This window comes from Mchenga conophoros, linkage group LG10 (genome assembly GCF_057382185.1).
Source record: "Mchenga conophoros isolate Kocher_MC1m ecotype Shallow Benthic linkage group LG10, M_conophoros_male_GT1.1, whole genome shotgun sequence".
Classification (NCBI taxonomy): Eukaryota; Metazoa; Chordata; class Actinopteri; order Cichliformes; family Cichlidae; genus Mchenga; species Mchenga conophoros.
The window spans coordinates 29,578,909-29,601,244 of record NC_140535.1 but is presented as its reverse complement, the minus strand read 5'-3'; the positions used below and the strand labels follow the sequence as shown (position 1 = coordinate 29,601,244).

The 22,336-nt window shown below is 38.8% G+C and overlaps 1 protein-coding gene across 1 annotated transcript in view; it reads right to left on the bottom strand.

The window, feature by feature from the left end:
* The window catches only part of tlcd3a (TLC domain containing 3A), a 53,109-nt gene that overhangs the window by 19,971 nt on the left and 10,802 nt on the right, over positions 1-22,336 (bottom strand). The window contains exons 2-3 of the mRNA XM_085289746.1: positions 14,314-14,400; positions 8,968-9,187 (exon numbers count right to left, since the gene is read on the bottom strand). Of these exons, the coding sequence (XP_085145872.1) occupies positions 8,968-9,187; positions 14,314-14,400 (307 nt within the window). The remainder of the gene's footprint in view (positions 1-8,967; positions 9,188-14,313; positions 14,401-22,336) is intronic.

The following is a 22,336-nucleotide window of genomic DNA, read 5'->3' as shown; positions in this document are numbered from 1 at the left end:
ACAGAGCACACACAGACTGAGCAAACAAGCGCAAGCATGGAAAACACACACACACACCTTCTCGAACAGTCTCAGCGGAAAAATGCTTGAAAAGACAAGGAAAATATCAGACTTTAATCATGTGTTTACACTGACTCATACAGCTGGACTGGAGCTGCTTTCAGCCACCCTCATGTTCCTCTTAATTACCATAAAATATTTGTTTATAAGTAATAATTTTTCCTCTGTTATTTTACTAAAAATAGTCTTAGCACTGCTTCTGTATCTTTCTATAATAATTTTTATACATTTTTCATTTTATATTCTCTTTATTTAGTGTTTTTAGTATTTTTCAGTCCGTTACGGAAGGACGCTAGATCAGCATGGATCTGTTATAGCAGGAAGGCTCTGACCAGATTTAAACAATCTTTCTTTAGTTATCGCTCAGCAGCAGCTCTTTAAAGGCTTGGTGCACCTGAGACAGACCTAAATCCCCAAATGGCTCACTGTAATCACCCTAGCCTTCAAGTGCTGCTGTTAGATAAACAGCCAAAAGCTCCAGGAAGAGAAAACTGACTGGATTCATTATTTCTTCACCTAATTCCTCACAGTTCATGGTGCAAAAGCACTTTGTGATTTGGGCTGTTGTGTGTAAAGTGCTAAAAGTCAGCATGTGCCAAAAATGAGTTTGAATTTAAACCCAGGTTTATCATAGGTGCCTGAAATTCTGTAGCTACTGGAAAGCTGCATAATTACAAAATAATAATATAATGACAATCCTGAACTTCTTCCATAGTATTAAATGGGAGGATGCTTTAACATAGCAAGGTTTTACAATGTGTATGTTTTTTGTGGGTGTAGGTAAGGTTGAGAGGTTTTAGGTTGTGTATGTGTATTTGATTATATCACTTGACTTTTATCTTATATCTTGGATATATACTTCTGTTTTATAGCCTATTTAACCCTGTGTGTACCTGTCCAGGAAGTACATAAGCTAAAAGCTAAATCAGGTGAATGTTTTTGTGCATGATCCCTGAAAAACAATAATAAAACTAAAACTAGACTGTAGAGTGACGGTGCAGGTGCAGCAACAGGTCTAATGGGTCTAATGGGAAGACCCTTGTTCAATTCAGTTCAATTCAGTTGAATTTATATAGCACTAAATCACAACAAGTCACCTTATACTGTACAGTAAAGATCCTACAATAACAGATATTGGTTTGGTTGTTAATAATAACAGCGTGTCCCACTATGAGGTGCAGCATGTGCTTTAAGTGTTTCCTAAACAATTAGACCCATTAGTGAGAGAAGGTAAAACCACACTTTTTAAAAATTATTTATCAAGTAATATTATATAACAAACTACATGTCCAAGGCAAGCAAAGACTACCACAGTAGTGTGGTTTGAGATGGTGGCGCGTTAGTACTTTCTAGAGAGGTAGCTGAAGAATATCCAGAACAGTCATGCAGTTTTATTTATTTATTTATTTATTTTTTACACCTGCAGAACAATGCTGGCTGGCACGGTAGTCATCAGTTTACTTTCCCCCTTCCTCATTTAGGGCTTTCATTAACAAAGAGAGGGCAGCCAGCCCGGCAAGTGACTTTGAACTGGTTAAACTGTCTAAGGTTAAAATTCAAAGCTTACATACTAAAGAGGCTAAAGGAAAACCCTTTTAACTGATAATATTATCGCACCCTCCTCCATTTTTTTAGTACAATCCCACAACCCCAGCGGTTCATATGTTACTCTACCACAATTTCAAGATGGCCAAAAAGGGAGGGGAGGAAGTAATGTTCTGTACATAACAAATGAACAAAGCTTTCAAATACTGACCACCAGCACAGTCCCGTGTGGTTGGGGCTGCCACCCTAGAGTAGATGAGTCAGTTTAGATGGATAAAGAGACTCCAGACAAAAGACAAGCACTCTCTGGTAGCCCAGCTTTCTGTGTGCCGTTAATAAATAAAGCATGAGCAGCTCCAGACGTGGCTTTGCCATCTGGCCACAAAACAATGACAGAGACCACAGAGGGGAACCTTACACCACACCTACCAAACTACCTGGCTACCTCATCCCACCCCAGCGGCTGTGGACATAAGTGTGTTAACTTTATGCAACACGCCACTTTCAACATTACTGTGCCTGTATTTCCCCCTCAAACACCAGGCCTGTAATGCTAAAAAAAAAAAACTTTTTTGCCTAAAGTGCTATATCCTTTTGATGTGTAGATTCTTATAGGTTACACAGTATTACTCGAACTAGTCACAAATGAGAAACTGTATTCAACCAGAAATAAGACAAAAAGCCCTCCAACAGGTGGTCTGGCTCCCATAGTCCGGATTTCAAAATTACACCATCAGTTTGGGGCAAAGTCCTTCTAGAACAAAAATCTTTCCATGTGTCAACCATCTCAGTAAAACCTCCAGGCACTCATCCGGGCAGCATCATTTAAAATAACTTTAATATTAATGCCAAGAGAGACAAAATTTGCATGTATGGAATCACTAGTCAAATCTGATACATTGACTTTGATTCTAGCGTTACAAAGACAGTGAGATAGTGAGACTTTCTTTGTGAAAGTTCTCAGACATGCCTGGAACAATCTTCCTGCCAAGGATGAGAAACTCTTATTTACTGCACTTTGTATGGAGTTAACTGGTAGATAACATTTTGAAAACGTCATCTTGCTAAATCCACTGCCTCTAGTTTTCACACAGCTACTGGCTATAAAGGATATAATTGTGCCTGCTACAATTTCATACAACATACAAGCGCCTGAGTGTGTGAATGCACTTGAAACAAGAGAAGCTGTATGACTACACCTGCAACACAATGCACCATCATCAACATCAACCTACGTGCTTAAATGTAGGGCTACAGTATAATGATGGCAAACTACGACAGTCTAGAAGTGCTTCTTGGTACTCACATCCTTATTCCGAAATGTAATAGAGACATTTAATAACTGCCAAACAGTTGTCCTGATCTCAGTAGATAAATCAGGGATGGACTGGATTCAAAACCAAAATTGCATCTGAACGTAGGCTTCCTATAATGTTAATTTTGATGAGAACGTCTAAGAAACTGAGTCCAGCTGTTTCAGAAGTAGGAGGTAAACCTTTACGTTACAGCGAGTTAGCTTGTCTGTAACCTGATAAGTTTCCTGGTTCTACAAATGTTTCCAGGAAGTGCAGTACAAACAGAAAAGAAAAGAATAGAATAGAATAGAATGGAATAGAATAATCCTTTCATTGTCCCACAAGGGGAAATTTGGGTGTAACAGCAGCAAGAAAGACAAATACAAACAAACAGTACACAAGACACAAAACAGAAACGTACACAATTTTTACATATTTACATCAGGGACAATGGTTACCAAAAACAGAGTACTGTACTGTTATTAAGTTAAATAAAATTAAATACAAATAAGAGGCAAACCCTGGTTATAGTGTGAATAAGAAGAGAAAGAGTTTAGTTTCCAGTAACAACAAACAGAATTTTCTGGTTAACAGTGACTAGCATGTAGCTGCAAAGCATTGAAGATTTTTTTTAGCCTTTCCATTTTCATCTCCACTATTTTAGAGTTCAAAAAGTTTGACACAAATTTCTTTGTCTCCATGACTCCCGAGTACCATCGGGCTGCTTGACAATAGTGTTCTTATCTGGAGGACAGCACAAAGCAGGCTGCTTGTTAAGTGGTACCTGAGACTTTATCACTCACTAGATTCTGGGCAGAACCTTATGGGAGAGCTCTGTAACAACCAAACATGTACCAAGCACTAAGGTTCACAACAGGCTTTCCATAATAAATTTGACACACTTTACACTACTCGTGAAGCTCACAGCGAATATCCAGAGAAGAAGAGGAACTACCACCACCATCTGTCTGCCTGTTGATAAAGAAACTAGACAGGAAGGGCCAGGGCTTGCTGGTTAGAGGTGGTTGTCCCTTCGGAACAGAAGCAAGGAAACTGCTCATTAGTAAATAAAATGCAGATGGCATTATTATGTTAAACAGATGAAAAAACTACTAATTGTGATATACCTCCATGGCCACCCTAGTAAAGTCTTTACACACCGATATTATCACACTGCCATTTTTGCTGATGCAATAGCTTTCATGCATGACATGTCATAACCTGTCAAAACAAGAACAGTACAGGCTAACCATGCCAGGCCAGTAGCCATAACACACAAAAACTAGACACTTAAACTGGTACACCTAAATGAAATGCTCTTCTTCCTCCTGCACTCAGCCTGCTGAGAAAACTCTACCAGCTCACGTATTACATGGGCAGGCCCAAGTAGCATGGTGCTGATGAGTGAGGGAACCGGATAAACAAAAAGGGAGGTGAGTAGAGTTTAGAGAAGCGGGAGGATGACTGCAGCTGGAGCTGAATAATGTAAGGTAATGTGATCTCATGTAGCCACTGTAAACAAAGGCTTGGGTTTCCACTGCACCTGGCCTGCTAACCTGGGATACTACTTGGAAAAGAGAGTGGCAATGTTACATGTTCTGTAAACTCTGGAGTCTGGAGAAAGAGCCTGCGCAACATAATTCAAATGTTTATACAGAAAAAGAAAACAAAAAAACAATCCTTGACATTTATTCCAACAAAATTCCTAATTTTGTTTATTAAATGGTCAGAAATAACAGGAATGTTTCCTTATACTTTGCAAATAATTTTTAAACTTCCAGTGACAGAGTGGGGTCGAATCTCATTCATCATTTCATTATATTTTGTAGTAGGCAGGCTATCTTGTCATTTTTAAAGTGGTCTTAAAGAATAGTTATTTTCTTTGGACATTGGCTGCTTTTTTCCCCACTCAGTCCTTATAAAAGACCGAGTAACAGAGCAATGTGTTTATTTTTTATTTTGTTTATCACGCCATTGAACACTGACATCCAAATCATTTGATCACAAAAAAAGCACCTAATTCAAGGACTGAATCAGTGATATGTCCACACATAACAGTCAACTAAGCAATGAACTAACTAGTTTCATAGTTTGAAAAAAATGCGATTAAACAGTTTCACAGATATAAAAAGCATTTTTAAAGCATCAAGGTGATTCCCAAAGAGCTAAAAAGAAGAAGTGTCAGGCGGAAAAAACTGCAGCCATGACAACAGGTCTTGTGGAGTGAAGGATCTAAATGTGAAATTTTTGGAGGACGTCAGGAGAGACGTTAGTGTCTACAGCCATCTGTAAAACAGGAGGTTCTACCATGGTTTGTGGTTGCATTTGAGCCGGTGGTGTTGAGGATTTTCTCAAAATGGACGGATTTATGAAAAAGGAAAAGTACTGGCAAAATCTGATGCACCATGCAGCACTACCTGGAAATTACAAAACAGTGGCAGCTGCTTCATTTCTCAGTCTGACAACACACTGCAAATGGAGTAAAAGCAAATAGACAAACACGCAGTGGAACACTACCCGTCATGGATTGGTTCCCCCAGAGCCCAGACCTCAAAATTACTGCAGCAGTGTGGGATCATGTTGACGGACAATGGAGAAAAAGGCAGAAACATCCAAATAATCCTTCAGGAAGCCAGGACGTATTCCCGAAGACTACTTGTATAGTGATCACAAATTTTCCTGCCGTGGGCTCAATAACGTCTTATATTATCTTATCTTTTGACCAATTCAGGCTGTTGAAAAGTGGACTCAAGTTTAAAAGTTCAGAAGTTTGCCAGTCACAACTGCATTGAAAGCCTCTGGTCAGCTGCCAGCTCCCTCCAATAACCCATAATTCACTATATATTCAGTTTATATATGTCTTACAGGCCTCGGTATTTTTAAATGGCACAGAGATTTTTGCCTGGCTGCCATTGTTCTCCTTACACTCATATTTCAACAGAAAATAGACCCTTCGTTCCTATTCCACGTCACCACTTTGAAACGCTCACAATTCAAGGATGCAAAGGACAAATAATACATTGCTTGCATTTGTTCAAAGAAAGTAATCAATAATCACTAGCTGGGTGTTCTTTCTTTCCCAGCTACATATTCCCACTGGAAAAGCACTTGTTCTACATTGAAACTGGTCTGCATCCTCTGAATGGATCAAAGAGTTTATTCAAGTAGTAGAGTTTAGGAAAGAATGCTCATGAATAGAGTTGATTTAGTTTTGTATTTCTTACTTATTTATGCTTTTTATTGCGTTTTAAGGTGAAGGATGTCAGTGGGGCAGTTTGAGCTCTTGTTGGCAGAGGTGAGAACACATGTGAGTAGGGAGAGAACTCATTTCATAGAGTCGATCGACCCGGAGCAGCATCTAGCTGTGTGTCTGAGGTAAAACAGCATTATTCTACCATTTCCATCTCATTGTATAGTCCCTACTGGTGCAGGTTTTGAGCTATAGCGGACTTGTTCCCAAATGCAGTCTGATTGGTCAGATGTGGATTAGAAAAATGTCACAAAAATGTATTAAGATTAGGGGAGTCTCAAAAATTACTTTTAAAGTGAGAAACTTTTTCACAGATTTTACATGTCCGGTGTGCAAAGGTCTTTAGTTTTAGTTTTTGTTGTGGTGACATGGGTGGTAGTTATCCAACTGTAAGATGTAAGAAGTTGCACACAGTATAATATAGCAATACAAATTAGTTTATGGGTGCAGCCGGCTAACAATATTTGCTTGTGTTAACTTATAACTTGGCACTCCACCCTTTCACCAGACTATATTGCACCCAGACTTAGCTTTGTAGATTTGGGTTTACATACTATTCACTCACAACAGTCACCACTATACTTAACTTTAACTTCAACATTACCAACTTCAATATTAGCAACATCTTTTACTCCCCAAAAGGCATCTAGGAACAGCTTCAGTAACTCTTTACAATTATTTCCATTTTGTTGTGTCACATAAAAAGCTGTTCAGTACTGACTCAGTACGGCCTGTGAAAGGACTCTTAATTAGTTTAAGCCACCTATTTGTAACAGAACTGACACCATCATTGTTTCTGTGGTTTCCTTGGTCCTTCTAAAGAGGAAGTAAAGCACTCTGCATCACAGCTTTACTGATAATGATGCTTTCAGACGCCACTACGGGGAATTCAAAAAGACACAGATGTTTGGTTAAGTATGAAAATGTTGTGTTGAAAATTTGTTTATACGTCTGCTTGACTCCATAAGCAACAAACAGCCTTAAAAGCATGTGCAGCAGTTCTGAGCTAGTGTTTACTGTACATTAACAAAGCGGTGAGATAACAGATGTTATGTGGAGGTGGATTAGCATGATGACGCACGTCTTTGATATAACTGCAAACCACTTTCCAAAGCAATTTTTTTTAATTATGAAGTGCATTTTTCCTCTTAATTCCAAGCAGAAGTCCATTTATTGTCCATTTATTGTCCATTTATTGTCCATTTATTTCAACTGAGGTTTGAAAAAAAAAAAAAAAAGGACATGCAGAATGAAATCTATTTTTTGCCACCACTTAAGTAATCATTAGGAGATAATGCAGCTTAAGGCAAGAATTGATTTGAAACCACTGCACAACATTAGAGTACTCAGTAATAAAGTATTACTGGCAGTGAACACTTATTAAAGAAGACTGAAAGAGAATACTAACCCCCTTTAAGATGAATCTAGTGCTACACTGAAATAAACTAATGCCTGACTGAAAGTACAACACATTTAACATCATTAAATTCACAGAAACATAACATGAGTTCTGTGATTTATTAATAATTTAGAGCTGGATTCCTCAAATCACTGAATATGGCCCATTTCCCTACATCAATAAGGAATTAAATGTTCTATTATGGAAAATACCAGGAAAAGAATAAAGTCATTATATGTTAAATGCCATTTTTCCTTTAAAAAGTCCACTCACAGGCAACGTATCTCTGACCACTCATTTTTTGCATGTTTTAATTGTACTTGTTTAACCCCTATGAGACTTTACTACTGAACAATGTCCTCGCTCTTACTTTGAAAGGTCAGTCTGCTAAATGGTGAGTTCCAGCCTTTCATGCCCTTCTCATGTTTCCCTCCCAGGTGGTTTGTGCTTCAGTTTGCAATTGAGGTGCAAACTGGCGCACATTTCAGGTGGATCAGGATGTTGTGTCAAACATTCATTATTAGTGCACCTGCACAGAAGTTAATGAGTGAAATTTGAACTTACTATATTAGCACACAGCAGAGGCCCTGACTCAGGGTGAAGAAGACACCAGTGCAGATGCCCAGCACTTAAAGAACTATCAGTGTAATTTATGGAAAAGCTAATAGTTTTATGGCTTCAGCTGGACCAGGGATGTCAAAAGTCCACTGCACAATGCTACTGACCTGGTTATGCTAGCCATTGTCACTGTCTGAAAAGGAACACCATCACAATCACAGCACCAATGTAGAGGTTTTTCTGAGTAGTGTGCTCTGGAAAAGTTGCAAGCTCGTGCAGCACACCTCAAGCGCCAAATATAAATGCCCACGGTGTCACTAACCAATGCAGTGACTTAACATGGTGATGAGGAAGCTAAAGAGGCTCTTGTTTAAAAAAAAAAAAAAAAAAAAAAAAAAGAATACACACCCATTCTGACAGATACATGGCCTACCAAACGTTCAATCTGAACCAGAGGCAGTGAGACTCTTTGTTGATAGAGGCAAGCTACATACAAGTGGGGCTTTCTGCAAAACACAAAAACTACAGACCCCATGCTAGGTTCAGGTGCTGTGATATGCTATCAAATGGGTCTACAAGCAAAAGAAGTGTTAACAGATGATACTGAGGGGCTATTTCTCACAGATATGAATCCAGGTGTGTCTTATAAGTTTGGCTTCTCTTTGAGGTAGCATTGTGTTGGAAAAGAGCTAATTATATATATTCCTAAGCTAATTGTATATTCCTTAAATTATCACATATACAAATCTAGCAGTCTATCACTAATAGTACTTGCATGTATTAGTTATCTTAATTATTTATCTGTGGTACTAAATGCCATCTCAGCCCCTCCCTAATTTTTCCCCATCAGCCCTCCTCACCAGTGTGACAGGCAGCAGGATGGTGAGCAGAGCGATGTGATGCAGGACCAGCAGGAACTCCTTACGGACAAAGGAGTTTATGGTCCTCAGTGAATGCCGCTTGTAGTCCTCATGCCCTTTGATGTGGAAGCGGTAGTAGTGACTGAGGTACATGGCAAAGATGTCGTACGTCATGTAGGGGACACCGTACCAGATGACAAAGTAGGTGGCCAGCCAGTGCCTGAGGAAGACAAAATAAAATTGTTATCAGTGTCTACAACTAACAGCAGAATCACCCACAGGAATGCCTCTATCGAAAATGGATGACCATGATGTTCAAATAAATGAATACTCATTATTAAGAAGTTGAGCCTGCTATCACAATGCGGGTTAAAAAAAAAAAAAAAAAAAAAAAAAAAAAAAAAAAAGACCTTTCATGAGATGCAACTCGTTTTGACCAATTGCCTATTTTACATGGTGATATGATACCTGAAAGTTTACACAGAGTGAGTTTTTTGACATTTTCTCCAGTGAATGATCTGAAAACACATTAAACATCCAGGGTATCAGTGTCTGTCTCCATTTCTCTACAACATAGACACAAAACTGAGGAAGTTTTGCCACTGAAACTATAATTTTACATGACACAGGCTAGTGAAATTTAAAAAAAAAGTGCTGAACAAGTACATTAATTTTACTTTTGTTTGTAACGGGTATTAAACTGATATGGCTAGATTTTAAAGTTTAAATCTTAAGTGTGTTTTTCAGACCTGAAAATGTTATATGACTGCACAGTTTGCTTAAGAAGCTATAGAAACTGAGGTATATTTAAAAAGAAAAAAGAAAAAGTCAAATACAGACTCGTGCCTTTGCAGTCTGAGAGTCTGTAATGTGGAAAATATTCAGAATATAAAAGTAAAACTTTGCTTGGCTTTATAAAATTCAACAAAAAAAATCTTGCCTGATCCTAAGGGAGTCAGGTGGAAGGCTTTAAATGTTTTTTATGGAATGACCCGTGTATGTTTGATTTATTTATATAAAAATCATGAAAAAATCTTTACCAGAACTATAAAACCATATTAATCATTTACCAGTCTTACATTCACAGGTCACTTTGTTAGGAGCACCCATTTAGCTGCTCATTTACACAAATATCATGGCTGCAGTTCAGCACATTTATGGCTCTTTTCCACTCACACCAATTCAACTTGACTCTATCCGATATTTAAGTGATGACATATGAACCCTGTTTCTGGGACCAAACTACTCTATGTTTATTAAGGCTGTTGTGTTTTTAACATGTTTTAATGCTTTGTATCTTGTCCTATTTAATCTCAACAAGTCCTAAAAAGGGCAGTGATCACTGTCGGCCTCTCTTGGTTTTTATTATCACTGTTCATTTTAAAGCTCAAGTTTTAAAACCTTACAATGTAAGTACAGCCCAGCCCATGCAGCAGTATATTAATGACTAACCTCGTATTATGGATGGATTATCTCAGTTGTTCTCCTGACTGAAGTTTGGTCCGTTTACAGCATCCTGCCATGCGATTGCTTTTGTCCCTAACCTTCGGGAACCCTCGCATTAACTTTTATCAAGTGGAATAAAGTCAGAGTTCATCCTCAAGTGTGTTTATACTGCATTATGCTAACCATAGCTATGTAGCTAGCCACCACGTAGCAACCCTACAAATGTCACTGCTGTTTAGTTTCCTGTCTTCATTTATGTTGGAAGTGATAGCAGAGCTGTATATTTCAATATTTTTAGAAATCCCCAAGTCAGAACGTAGTATATTATGTTTGGGTGGAAACTAGCAAGCTAACTTCCTGCTAACTTCTAACCCCATTAAATTTCATAAATTCTGTTTTCATGGATGCCTGGATGTTAAACGTAATTACCCAGTTGAGCAGCCACACTGATCATTTTATTAAAGATGAAAGAATTTAGACCGTTTTTAACTTTCAGTGATGTCAGTGTTCGTTTGACTTTGGGACCTGAAGTGGAGTTTGGACCCGGAAACGGCTAATGACGTCAGACTTAAAGACCAGATTCAACTCAGCTCAGTTTCAGTAATTACAATTGAGTGCCACCTCAATGTGGGTGGGGTTGTTATAGAAATGCGGCGTTAACTCAGGGAGCTTGGAATCCCAGTCGAGTAGGTACCAAAAAAAAAAAAAGTGCCCAGTAACAGATACTACTACCTAAAGGAAAATCCTAGTTGATCCAAATGGAGTAGGAACGAAAGGTGATTTAACTGACTTTGTGGTGTAGTTATTGGTGCAATGGTGCGGGGGATATTTACTTGGAAGACTTTGGGCCCCTTAGTACCAATTGTGCACTGTTTTAACACCACAGCCCAGCTGAGTATTGCTGCTGACCATGTCCCATCCATTTACAACCACAACACACTAATTTTCCAGCAAAATCCAGGAAATCCAGCTGCTTCCAGCAAAATCAGATGCTGTGTCACAAAGCTCAAATGATCTCAAACTGGTGTCTTGAACATGCCATTGAGTTTATTGTAATCAAATGGCCTCCACAGTTTCCAGATCTGAATCCAATAGAGCACTTTTAGGATGTGGTGGAATAGTAGAGTCACATCCTAGAAGTGCATCTGACAAATCTGCAGCAACTGTGTGATGTTATCATTTCATTATGGACCAACATCTTTGAGGAACGTTTCTGCTCTATTAGGTACACCTTGCTAATGCTGGGTTTAACCTTTACAGTGGGCAGTGAATATAGAACAGAAGGAGGCCTAGGCACTATCACAGCACAGTCCTAGAAAAAAACATGTAAAAAAAACAAAACAAGACATTTACTTTCAGTAGATTTAAATAAAAACCTGCACTTTTTTTAACCACCCTCTGTCCTGTGCAAAGCATCGGAAAGCTTTAAGACAAGCTTGTGTAAGTACAGTAAAATCAACAGCTTGGATAGCTCCAGTAGCCTAATGAGCACTGATTACTGTGATGGTTAATTATGTGGACAGAAAGGAGTGAAGCTGCAGGGTAAAGCTGAGCTACTGACCCCTGACCTCTCACTGGCTTCTCTAGCTTTTAAGGTCAGTGGATGGAGATTAAGAACAGTAAGGCACAACAAACAGCTTAGGGAGGAAGGAAGGCTACATGAGCTGATTCTGTAATGTATGTACTTTCTGTATTAAATAACACAAAAGAAAGCACTAGTCCCCCAGACATACATAAAACAGAACTGCCTGGTCTCTTGCTGTATAGGTTCTCATTGGTGTAACTCGCATAATAATAGAAGATAAATAAGAATTTCACCGTCCTCAGGTGCTTATGTTATTTTTGTTCTTATGCTCTGTTTGCCTACCTGTTTATTAGCACGATTATTTAAACAGATATGGACACATACATGTTAAACTTCTACAATGGCTCTGGTTTGACGGAGCTTAGAAATTATTAACTTTGTGAGCTGATCTGAATTCAGGCCTGGATCCAAGAATTCTTGGAAGGAATCTTTGCCATTCCAAGATAGGGCATAATTAAACATTTTGTGTCTTTACTCATTTTTAGAGTGGTGGTCATCTCCAGCCTTGGTGGCGGTATGCAGGACTGCTCAGACTGTTTCAGCAATAACAACAAGAAAAGCACTGGCCTTCTCATTTGCACCACTAAATGAAGCTTTGTTTATTATAGATTACAACAAAGAAATGGCTTTCAAGGCAGCCCTATAGCTCAGTGCATTCCTAATTTTGTTTGTCTCTCAAATATAAAGTATAGAAAATATTGTTAAATGAGGGAAAAAGCACAAGTAATTAGATACACAGTGTTTGCCAGATCATATTAACCACTTTATTTGGAGCTAATGTTAGAGTCTGGCGAATCAGGTGCGTTTGAGCTACTTTAGTGGTTCTACTGCAGTTTATACAGTGAACACCACCATTTCTGCAACTTAACCACTAAAGGCTAAAAGAAGGGACAGGTTGCGATGGAGAATTAGAGTATTTGTGGGTCTAACTCTGGAGTATAAGCCCCCGGGTTGAGCGCACGTCACAGGACAGCAGAACTGAGCAGCGTTGTGGAGGAATTAAGCTCTGTGGGTGATTTGGAGTGGGGGGGCGCAAGAGATTAGCAGTCTGAAACTGGGACTGCCAGGGTCTGGTCGCTGACTCAGTGAAGGATTAATAGGCTGGCATTAACCTAGCGTCACACTTTCCTCAGCTGCACAGAGTGGCCAGTGCTAACGCTAACAGTAACTCATTGCCAGCTGGCTGATGTGGAGGCAGCATGAAAGCAACTGGTTCAATAAGAGAAACGGGCAGACTGCTGCCCAAGGAAAGATACTGACCTATCAATCACAAAGGAAGTTAGTCTGAAAATCTTTAACATTACATGACTGCTTGCATCATATTCAGCAGCAGGGGGAGTGTTTCATGCTATAATCGCAGCGTAGGTACCAGATCTTCTGATTTATAACCAATTCCCAATAAAATAAAACCATTTAAATATGTGCTGATGAGGCTCTGGTGCAACAACCCCTCCGACATCACAGATTAGCGCATTTAGTCTTCAGACGCTTTGCTGAATGAGCAGAGCCGTTAAAGGTAAGAGCTATCACTCAGATGGGATGCAACAAAAAGTCCTCTTAACATTTCTGCTTAACCCTCAGGACAGCAATGCTGCTTCTATTTCCTGGATGACAAGCTTGCAGTTTCCCAGTTACACTAAAACACCCAAATAATGGACTTTATATCTTTGACCTAAAAACAGGAAGAAGAAATCTCAGCAGCTAAGGTTATGTTAATGATAGGATGTTGTATCGCTAACAGTCAAGTGAGCAGGCAGCCACAGATTAACTAAAAACGGCTGCGAAAAAAAAACAAAAACTTAAAAGCACCTATAAGTTAAGTGGGCCAAAAGGAAAAATACTACCTAATACAATCTAGAATTGACAGGACAAGGAACAGTAACCGCAGGAGAAGAGGAGACAAACAGGTCTCTGAATAAAGCGAGGAGGAGCGTGTCGATCAATTTATTTTAATAGTGGAGTATGCAAGTTCACACTTTAGACTGTTTGTGTGTGTGAAGAACGTGAAGAATTAACAGCACGAATGTTATGTCAAAGACTTCAGCGAACTGTGTTAGGGCCGAGTGATTATTCGCATTTTCACCTCACAAGCACGCCGAGATTGTGTAGCTTCTAAGACAGATTAAGCAACTTTGTTCACTGTTAGCAGGCTGTGACTAACATTTATGTTTGAGTCAGTGAATCAAAATTGAGGCCCGAGTCTTTGGAATAACAGATCCCACCAAAGGGAGGCCCAGGAAGCATAGCTGCTGCTTTCATGTGTTACCAGTGATAACCAATGTTTCACTAAAGGGGTTATTTACATGAAGTCTCACCTGTCATTAATGACGTTGCCGCAGCACGATGACACGACAACAGCTCCTGCTGTGGTTGCCATGGCAGCATGGATAGAGGACACCAGCCTGCAAAAAGGGAGAACATCGTCACTTATGCACTGGATGGCTGTAACATGTAATAGAAACTTCAGTGAAGCTGATAAAAGTAATATATGTTCAGATATTTATTGTCCCGATTGTGCCTTTAGAAATCTGTTTAATCTCAATATGGCCAGCACCCCAGAAGGAAAACAAAACTTCTTTGAAGTATCTTAATGTTGTTCTGCTGGCCCTGTTAGTCCAAAACTTTAATTCCTTGGTTTATGATCAACATAGCCATCAGTTCAGCTGCACTTTGTTTTTAGCACTAATAGGCAATTGTTAACCTGCCAATATATTAACACACAGCTGAGCCCAGGGGTTTTTGTGAGTCACCAGGGGCCTTTGGGGTTGATGAAGCACAAGTGAGGTCTGCATATAGTTTATGCATGACTACATTACGAGGGTTATGCATTATCCTGTTGGTGCTAGCCAAAATATTTCTATTACATTTTTGGTGAGGTTTCATCCCTTGCCCAGAAGGAGGACCACCAGAACAATTGTGTACACACAGGAAGCTTTCTAGCTGACGGTTAGTTGCTGGCGGACCTTCCAGGCTCCAGTTTTCTGTGTAACCCTGTAACCCCAACTTGCTGTGAACTGCTTACTTAGTGGACCCTCCTTGACCCCAGAAATACACCAGGCCTGCATCAAAGCCAGAGATCATCACATCCACTCAAGCCAAGCCAATGCTTGCAACTTCACACGGCGGTGTGTTTCAGAAGGGCATTCATGACACTTAAATTGGCACTGTGTTTGTCTTTAACAAAACCCAAGTCAAGCTGCAGAGCAGGTAAGGAGGTCAGGAAGTCAGACACAGCCATAGTTTTTCAAACAAAACCCTTGTACAGACACAATGCCAAAGATACTGCCTGATATGTCTAATAACAGTTTCATAACAGCAGATATGGTGATAATTCTGATCTTAAACAGCCAATCAACAGGTGACAGTTTCACATGTGTGGCAGCAGACATATCTATATGTTATCATAGCAAAGATACATGGAAGTATGCTTATGGAATTTCTTCACCAACTATTGGATAAGGTGTATTACTATAGCAACTGTTCAGTCCTGTTGGCTACAGAGCTTGATTGCGTCAGCCGTCTGGATTGAGCCACTAATGAAGCCAAAAAGCAGCAGTGTCATTAAGTAAAACCTACATGGATAAAAAGTTTCAAAAACTTATTCTGGGGAAATTTCAGCATACTTGTGAAATGGTTTTGAGATTTAATTGGTTACCACTGAAAATGAAGTTATGTCTCTCCCGGGGCTCAACACTAATTACCTAAAGAACTGCCCAGAGGTGCTGCCAAGATGACTGCCTAGTGCCAAGACTTGTTTCTATACGCACTTTGCTTAGAAGATTACACCAGTGTAATACAAAAGTTAACATTTGTGTTACTACACTCCCTGTTATTATCATCATCTAGTTTTAAAGTTTGATCTTTGCTACAATTATGAATAAACTCAAAATAAAAAAGGCAGGCGTTGGCTTAGTTTTTTGTGATGCCATGTGGGAAATTATTGGGTCAAATAAAATTCACTCAGATCTGAGCTGGTAAAACTGAATGCTACAAGAAAATTTAACAAATTACTTCAATCCAAGCCAAGTCAAATTATGCGTGTTTTCAATGTGATTAATAGCTCTAGGACAGGGCAAAGCCCAACAAATACAGGTCAGTTTTACACAAGTGCTGCTTCAGGTGAGCCGCTTAAGATCAGTGTACCGTGATGGGATTAGCAGTACTTGGCTTCAACTTTCCTCATCTATAAACAGACCTGTGACATAGGAGAACTTGGTACATCTTTATTTGAAGTGTCACTTGGAGTGGAGTGGAGAAAGGCATGCACAACATTCACCGGCCTCGCACCTATGAAACAAGTAACTCCTACACTGAGATCTGACTTGTGTTTTATAATTATTTGCTTACGTTTATAGCAACTTCATTACAAAATTATTTTTAATAAATAGTGGCTGTGATGTTGTGACCTTGATGAGTGAACAATCACAGAGAAATAGATTTTTTTCTCTTGGTTCAACAGATTTATTTTGTCTAATTTAAACAGAAAGCTGGATTATTTCACCAATTAAATTTTTGTGTGTGGGTTGTTTTTTTGTTTTTTTTTCAAACTATGAATGACTTTTGCTCAGAGAAGCTCGTTCCCTGGATGCTCTCCAACTTGGCAGCACTGACACTAAGCTGCTTTGAAATGACAAAACATGTCCTTTATTCCCCAGCAGTCACTGCGGCCATGACAGACAGCCGCCCATCTAACACAGCGTATTGTTGACTGATTTTCCCAATGGGTCTGTTTTTCATCTCCACCTACTCATCAGGAGACAAACACATACTACCAGGCTATGTGTGTTTTGTCTGCCTATGTTTTCCCCCCACCACCCAACAGACGGTATGTACACAGGAAACACATGAACTGTAACTTGTTACAGTTACATAACCCATGTTATGAGTTTTCCAGCTGATCAAATCATGTATTTACAGCAGGTGCAAACAATACGAGACGCAAAAGTCCAAATAAATAAATAATAAAGCAGCTAAATAAGGGAAAAAAGAAGCTGAGATGGTGTGCATGTAGGGCTGAGCGATATGGCCTAAAATTCATATCGCGGTATAATTTGAAGCACGTGCGGTAACGATATATATCGCGATATATTGTTTTCTTCTGTATAACGTATTTTCCACACTATAAGGCACACTTAAAATCCTTTAATTTTCTCAAAAATCGAGAGTGCGCCTTATGTATGAATTCTGGTTGTGCTTACTGACCTCGAACCGATTTTGGCGTGCAGAAATCTGTTAAAAAATGTTTTGATGGATTGTCAGAGCATTACGGCTGCCATAGTGAGGAGCTTCGCGGAGTAATCTGGGTCCAAAACTCAGTCTGCTTCAGGTCAAAGTCAAATGAACACAAAGAGTTAAAAACGGTCTAAATTCTTTCTTTAATAAAATGATCAGCGTTGCTGCTTTACCAGGTGTAACAATTAAGTTTAACATCCATGCATCCATGAAAACAGAATTTATTAAATTTAACGGAGTTAGAAGTTAACAGGAGGTTAGCTCGCTAGTTTACACCTAAACATGACATACCATGTTCTGACAGAGAGATTTTTGAAACCAAGTAAAACGTACAGCTCTGCTACCACTTCCAACATAAATGAAGACAGGAAACTAAACAGCAGTGGCGTTTGCAGGGTTACTGAAGTTGGACTACCTGGTATGTAATGTTGTGCTACGTGATTGCTAGCGACACAGCTATGTTAGCATAACATTAGCACAGTGAAGCTGGAGGATGAATGCCAACTTTTTTTCCACTCGATAAAAGTTAATGTGAGGGATTCTGGTGGTTAGGGACAAATGCAATCGCATAGCAGGATGCTATACACGGGGCAAACTTCAGTCAGGAGAACAACTGAGATTATTCATCCACAATACAAGGTTAGTTATTAATATACTGCAACAATATGGGAATAGAACAGCTGCGAGTAGGGCTGCTCAATTAATCTCATTTTAATCACGATTATGATCTGGGCTTTCAACGATCATCAAAAATGACTGAGCCGATTATTAGCACCTCCCTCGTGCTTTACTCTCGCGCTGCTCCGTGTGGCAAATCGAGCGCACCTCTCTGCATTTCGAACACCCGTCACAACAATTAAGAGGACCCGAGGGAAGCTCGGAAAGCTAAGCAGAAGTTATTTGGAGAGGAGAGTGACTGCTATTGGTTGAAAAGAGAGGTAAAAAAAAAACTTCAGTGGTGTGGAAACATTATGGGTTCGCCGGAGTCAGACGTGGATCAAGTAGACATAGTGTGTAAACTTTGCTATGGTGTCGTAGCTGCACCACAGAGCAACACTGCAAAGTTCACTAAACATAGATGTTTACATTTTTCATTTATTTCTTATATCGCAAACATTTGCACTGTTATCAGTATTTGCACACTATTTTTTTTTTTTTAAGTCATTATTCAATACATTGTTATTGTTAACCCTTTAAAGCCGGACAGAGCAGCACGCTCCGTTTTGCGTAACTATTTTTAAATCCCTGTAGAACCGGAACCGTGTAAGCTAGCGCAATAATTTGTTTTCCATATGAAACCGGAGGAGTTGTACTTACATCTTATGCCATCAGCTTGTCCTAGGTCACGGTTTCCTTCCACATAAAGCTTTGCAAAAATTGCATAAAAGGGCTTTCAGGAACAAAAACATAATATTCCAGAAACACGCTTTGCCGATCTGACCAGCTGTTCATAACACTTCCCACATTGAAAAAAAAACTTCAATACGAACTATCGCATGTCCGCCATTTCCTGCCCGAAACCGGAAGTGACGTCATTTTCGCGGAAAATATAGTTTTACTTGTAGGCCTTAAAAGCCTATACTGGTGTTTTTATAAGTCATGTTTGACTTTTCTGAATAGTTTCTGTGATGCTTAGAACTCGAATTGCACTGCTGGAAGTAGTTTATTTTGATGCACATGCTGTTTTCTTTGCAAATTTGCATCACAGGATTGTTTTTCGTTTTTCCTGCAGTGTATATAAAAATTGCTGTATCTCCAAAATAAAACTATGAAGACACTCAAAATAAATTTCCTGTTGTTGTAAACAATTTTTTGCAATTTTTTTGGTATTTAAAGTTTTGAGGGATAAACCTCTTAAATTTTTCCAAGTAGAAATATATGTAAAAAAAACAAAAACGATTTTTAATTTTTTTGTAGTTTATTGCACTTTTTTGCAATTGATGTAGTTACTATGGACTTAATGCATACATATTATTAAAATATGGGCTATAACAGTTGTATTGATGTATAGCAACTTGAAATGCTCCCAAAAATGGCACTACAGCATGTAAAAAAAATAATATAAGCTCTGGCGGACTTGGTTCTATGGTAGGTCTTAAAGGGTTAAATAAATATCGTCAAATAATCGAGATCTCTATTTCAGTGAAAATAATTGTGATTATCATTTTTGCCATAATCAAGCAGCCCTAGCTGCGAGAGAATTCAACATTAATGAATCAACGTTACGGAAGTGGAGGAAGCGCAGTTTTTGGCTTTCCCCATATTTCAAAAGTGCTTCATCTCTTTGCTATGACTGTCGCCTGGCATAATTTGCAGATGATAATGGTTGTAGCCGCTGCGATGCTTTCGACCAAAACAGGCGCAGCTTGATGACATCATCAATAGGGCTGCCACGATTAGTCGACTAGTCACGATTACGTCGACTATCAAAATCGTCGACGTGTCGTTTGAAGCTTTGTAAGATCCTGAAAGACGCAGGAATAAGTAGCAGGATTTAAGAGTGTAATAACAGACTGAAACAGAAGATGGCAGCACTGCATGTACAAGGATGCCAACTGCCGTTAAACCCCGAAGAAGAAGAAGCTGTGTCCCAGAATTCATAGCGCGGCCCAGCTCAGTTTCCAACAATGGTGGCAGCTAGTTGGTTTTACTCTTATTATTCTTTCTCGGTCACAAAATAAATGTTTAACATATTTTCAGGCGAGAATGTAGCTGTGTAAACCTCAAATACCTGCTCAGTTTATCAAGACACCACATATTTTCAAAAGTGCTCCGACGTTTTCAGAGACGTCTGTTACCCACTAGCTCGATAGCTAGCCGGAGGCTAGGCTAGGCTAACTAGAGCCGTGAGAACACCGGACTCCCGGCAAATCATTTTCAAACCGACCGCCGTCTTTCGCTACTCAGGTTAAATATATATATAAGTCACTTAGATAACTTCAAAATGTTATTGTTTGGCTTTTTTTAGTATTTTATTTGTTCCTGAGTAAATCGGTTTGGCTGAGATTAAAGTTTTTACACAGCTGAATAAACGTCAAGCAGACAGCTGATTATCAGAAGTGTGAGATGCTCAAGAATTTACTCCGGTGTCCTGTTATATTTTAGATAGCAAGGAGTTTATTAAACCACAACAATCTGCAGATTTCATTAAAATTTAATAAACTATCATCTTGTCTTTATTTTTAGTTAGCACATACCTTAAACACTTAAAGCTGTAAGCTAATGATAGTTATATAAGAGCAGATGCTGCTGGTGCAATAAGCTGTATGTCCAATGGATGATGATCTGATTAGTCGACTAATCGCAAAAATAATCGGTGACTAGTCGACTATCAAAATAATCGTTTGTGGCAGCCCTAATCATCAACATGCGCTATCGCGATAGAGCGGTATAGTCAAAATCTCTATCGTTGGCCAAATTTATATCGTTTCTATTGCCCACCCCTATGTGCATGTGAAATGTACTTAAGGAAAAAGAACATTTTACTATTATTTTTTTTATTTTTTTTTATTTATGGTTTTAATATTATTAAAGTATCCTTCACATCATTGCGAAAATTAATAACACTGAAATACTGTTGAACTGCACTTTTATTTGACACCCAGTTGTTGAAATCGTCTCTAACTGGACCTCCTTAAATTGAATGTCTTGTGAAGCTACAAGTGGGATAATTACTTAGCCCTTGTAAATAATAGATGAGAGGCTTGAGCGAACTACCAAGGAAAATGATTACATATTTCTTGAGAACTGGGGTACTTAACACTGCACAAATTCTTGGCTATGGACTTTTCATTTTCAATTTTCCAGCAAAGATTAATCACATGTACATATATTAACAGTAATTATATTGAGGTATGGCAAAGATCTAGTCTTTACTAATGCAGTGTTATAGAGTTTACTAAGATTTATTGACTAATTTAATTATTTATCCGTTAAGATATAAGTCAGCTGACTGTTTAACCAAGCTTATTGGTTTCTCATAAACTCCTTCAGTTTCCAAAGGCAAACAAACACTAAAACCATCAAGCCATGGCTGTTCTCCCAGGTGTTACAATAAAGTTTAACATAAAGGCATGCATGAAAAATGGGATTTACAAAGTCTATCTGATTTAGAAGTTAGTAGTTTAAGGCTAACAAGTTGACATCTTAAGATGATATACTGGTTCTGTCCAAAGTATTTCTGTGAGGGGAAAAAAGCAGTTACTGACAATAATACTCGAATGGTTTAAGGTGGAGTAGTTGACAAAAATATCTTCTGCATTGTGTCCAGCTACAGAATTAAGCTTAGGTTAACACAAACTGTAAGATGAGGGACAAACTGTTGTTACTCTATAAAAGTCCCTGCTAACGCTTTCATAATGGGCCAACAGAAAGTCTGAGATGAGCTCAGTAATAACATAAGGCTAGTTATTAATATGTTGCTGCATGAATCCTGAACCTCACCAGAACTGTCAGATTTATCCAGACAGCTCCCCAGCAACTTCAAACAGAAGAGTTCGCCCTTATATCAGAAATATATCGATTCTCCTTTTCCTCTCAAAAACACTTTGCTATTTCTGGAGAGAAACGCTGAAACCTGCACTTACACTGTTCCATTAGTTTACTACTAATTTCTAAACCTGATGCTTTGGGTAGATAAGATTTGTTAGTACTGAAATGAACTGGCTGAGTCTTGGTTTATTAATTAGCTCTTTGCCAGTAAGCCATCCACAGAACCTTCTACTGCCATTTGAACATTTGTGCAATAGCAACCTTATGCTAGTCGACTTAGTAATGTATAGGATCAGAAACAGTTCCTCAGAATGAGTCACATCATCAGAAAAGTGTTAACAGAGGTCAAAGTCAAGGGCCTTTTTATCCATAGACTTCTACAGGACTTTTCTGCATCCACAAGTATCATCTCTGGTTGCCTTTAAAAAGAGTACTTTTCAGAAGCTACGTCATTTGTTTTAAGTGGATGAAGTTGAAAAGGGAAGCAAAAAATGCCATTCGTGCATTTTTTTGGGGTCATGATTATGATGATAGCACACCTTTTAACGTGAATTGATAGCGAGTTCCCATAGATCCACCAAGGTATTACACATACAGCCACAAACAGTGTTGGGG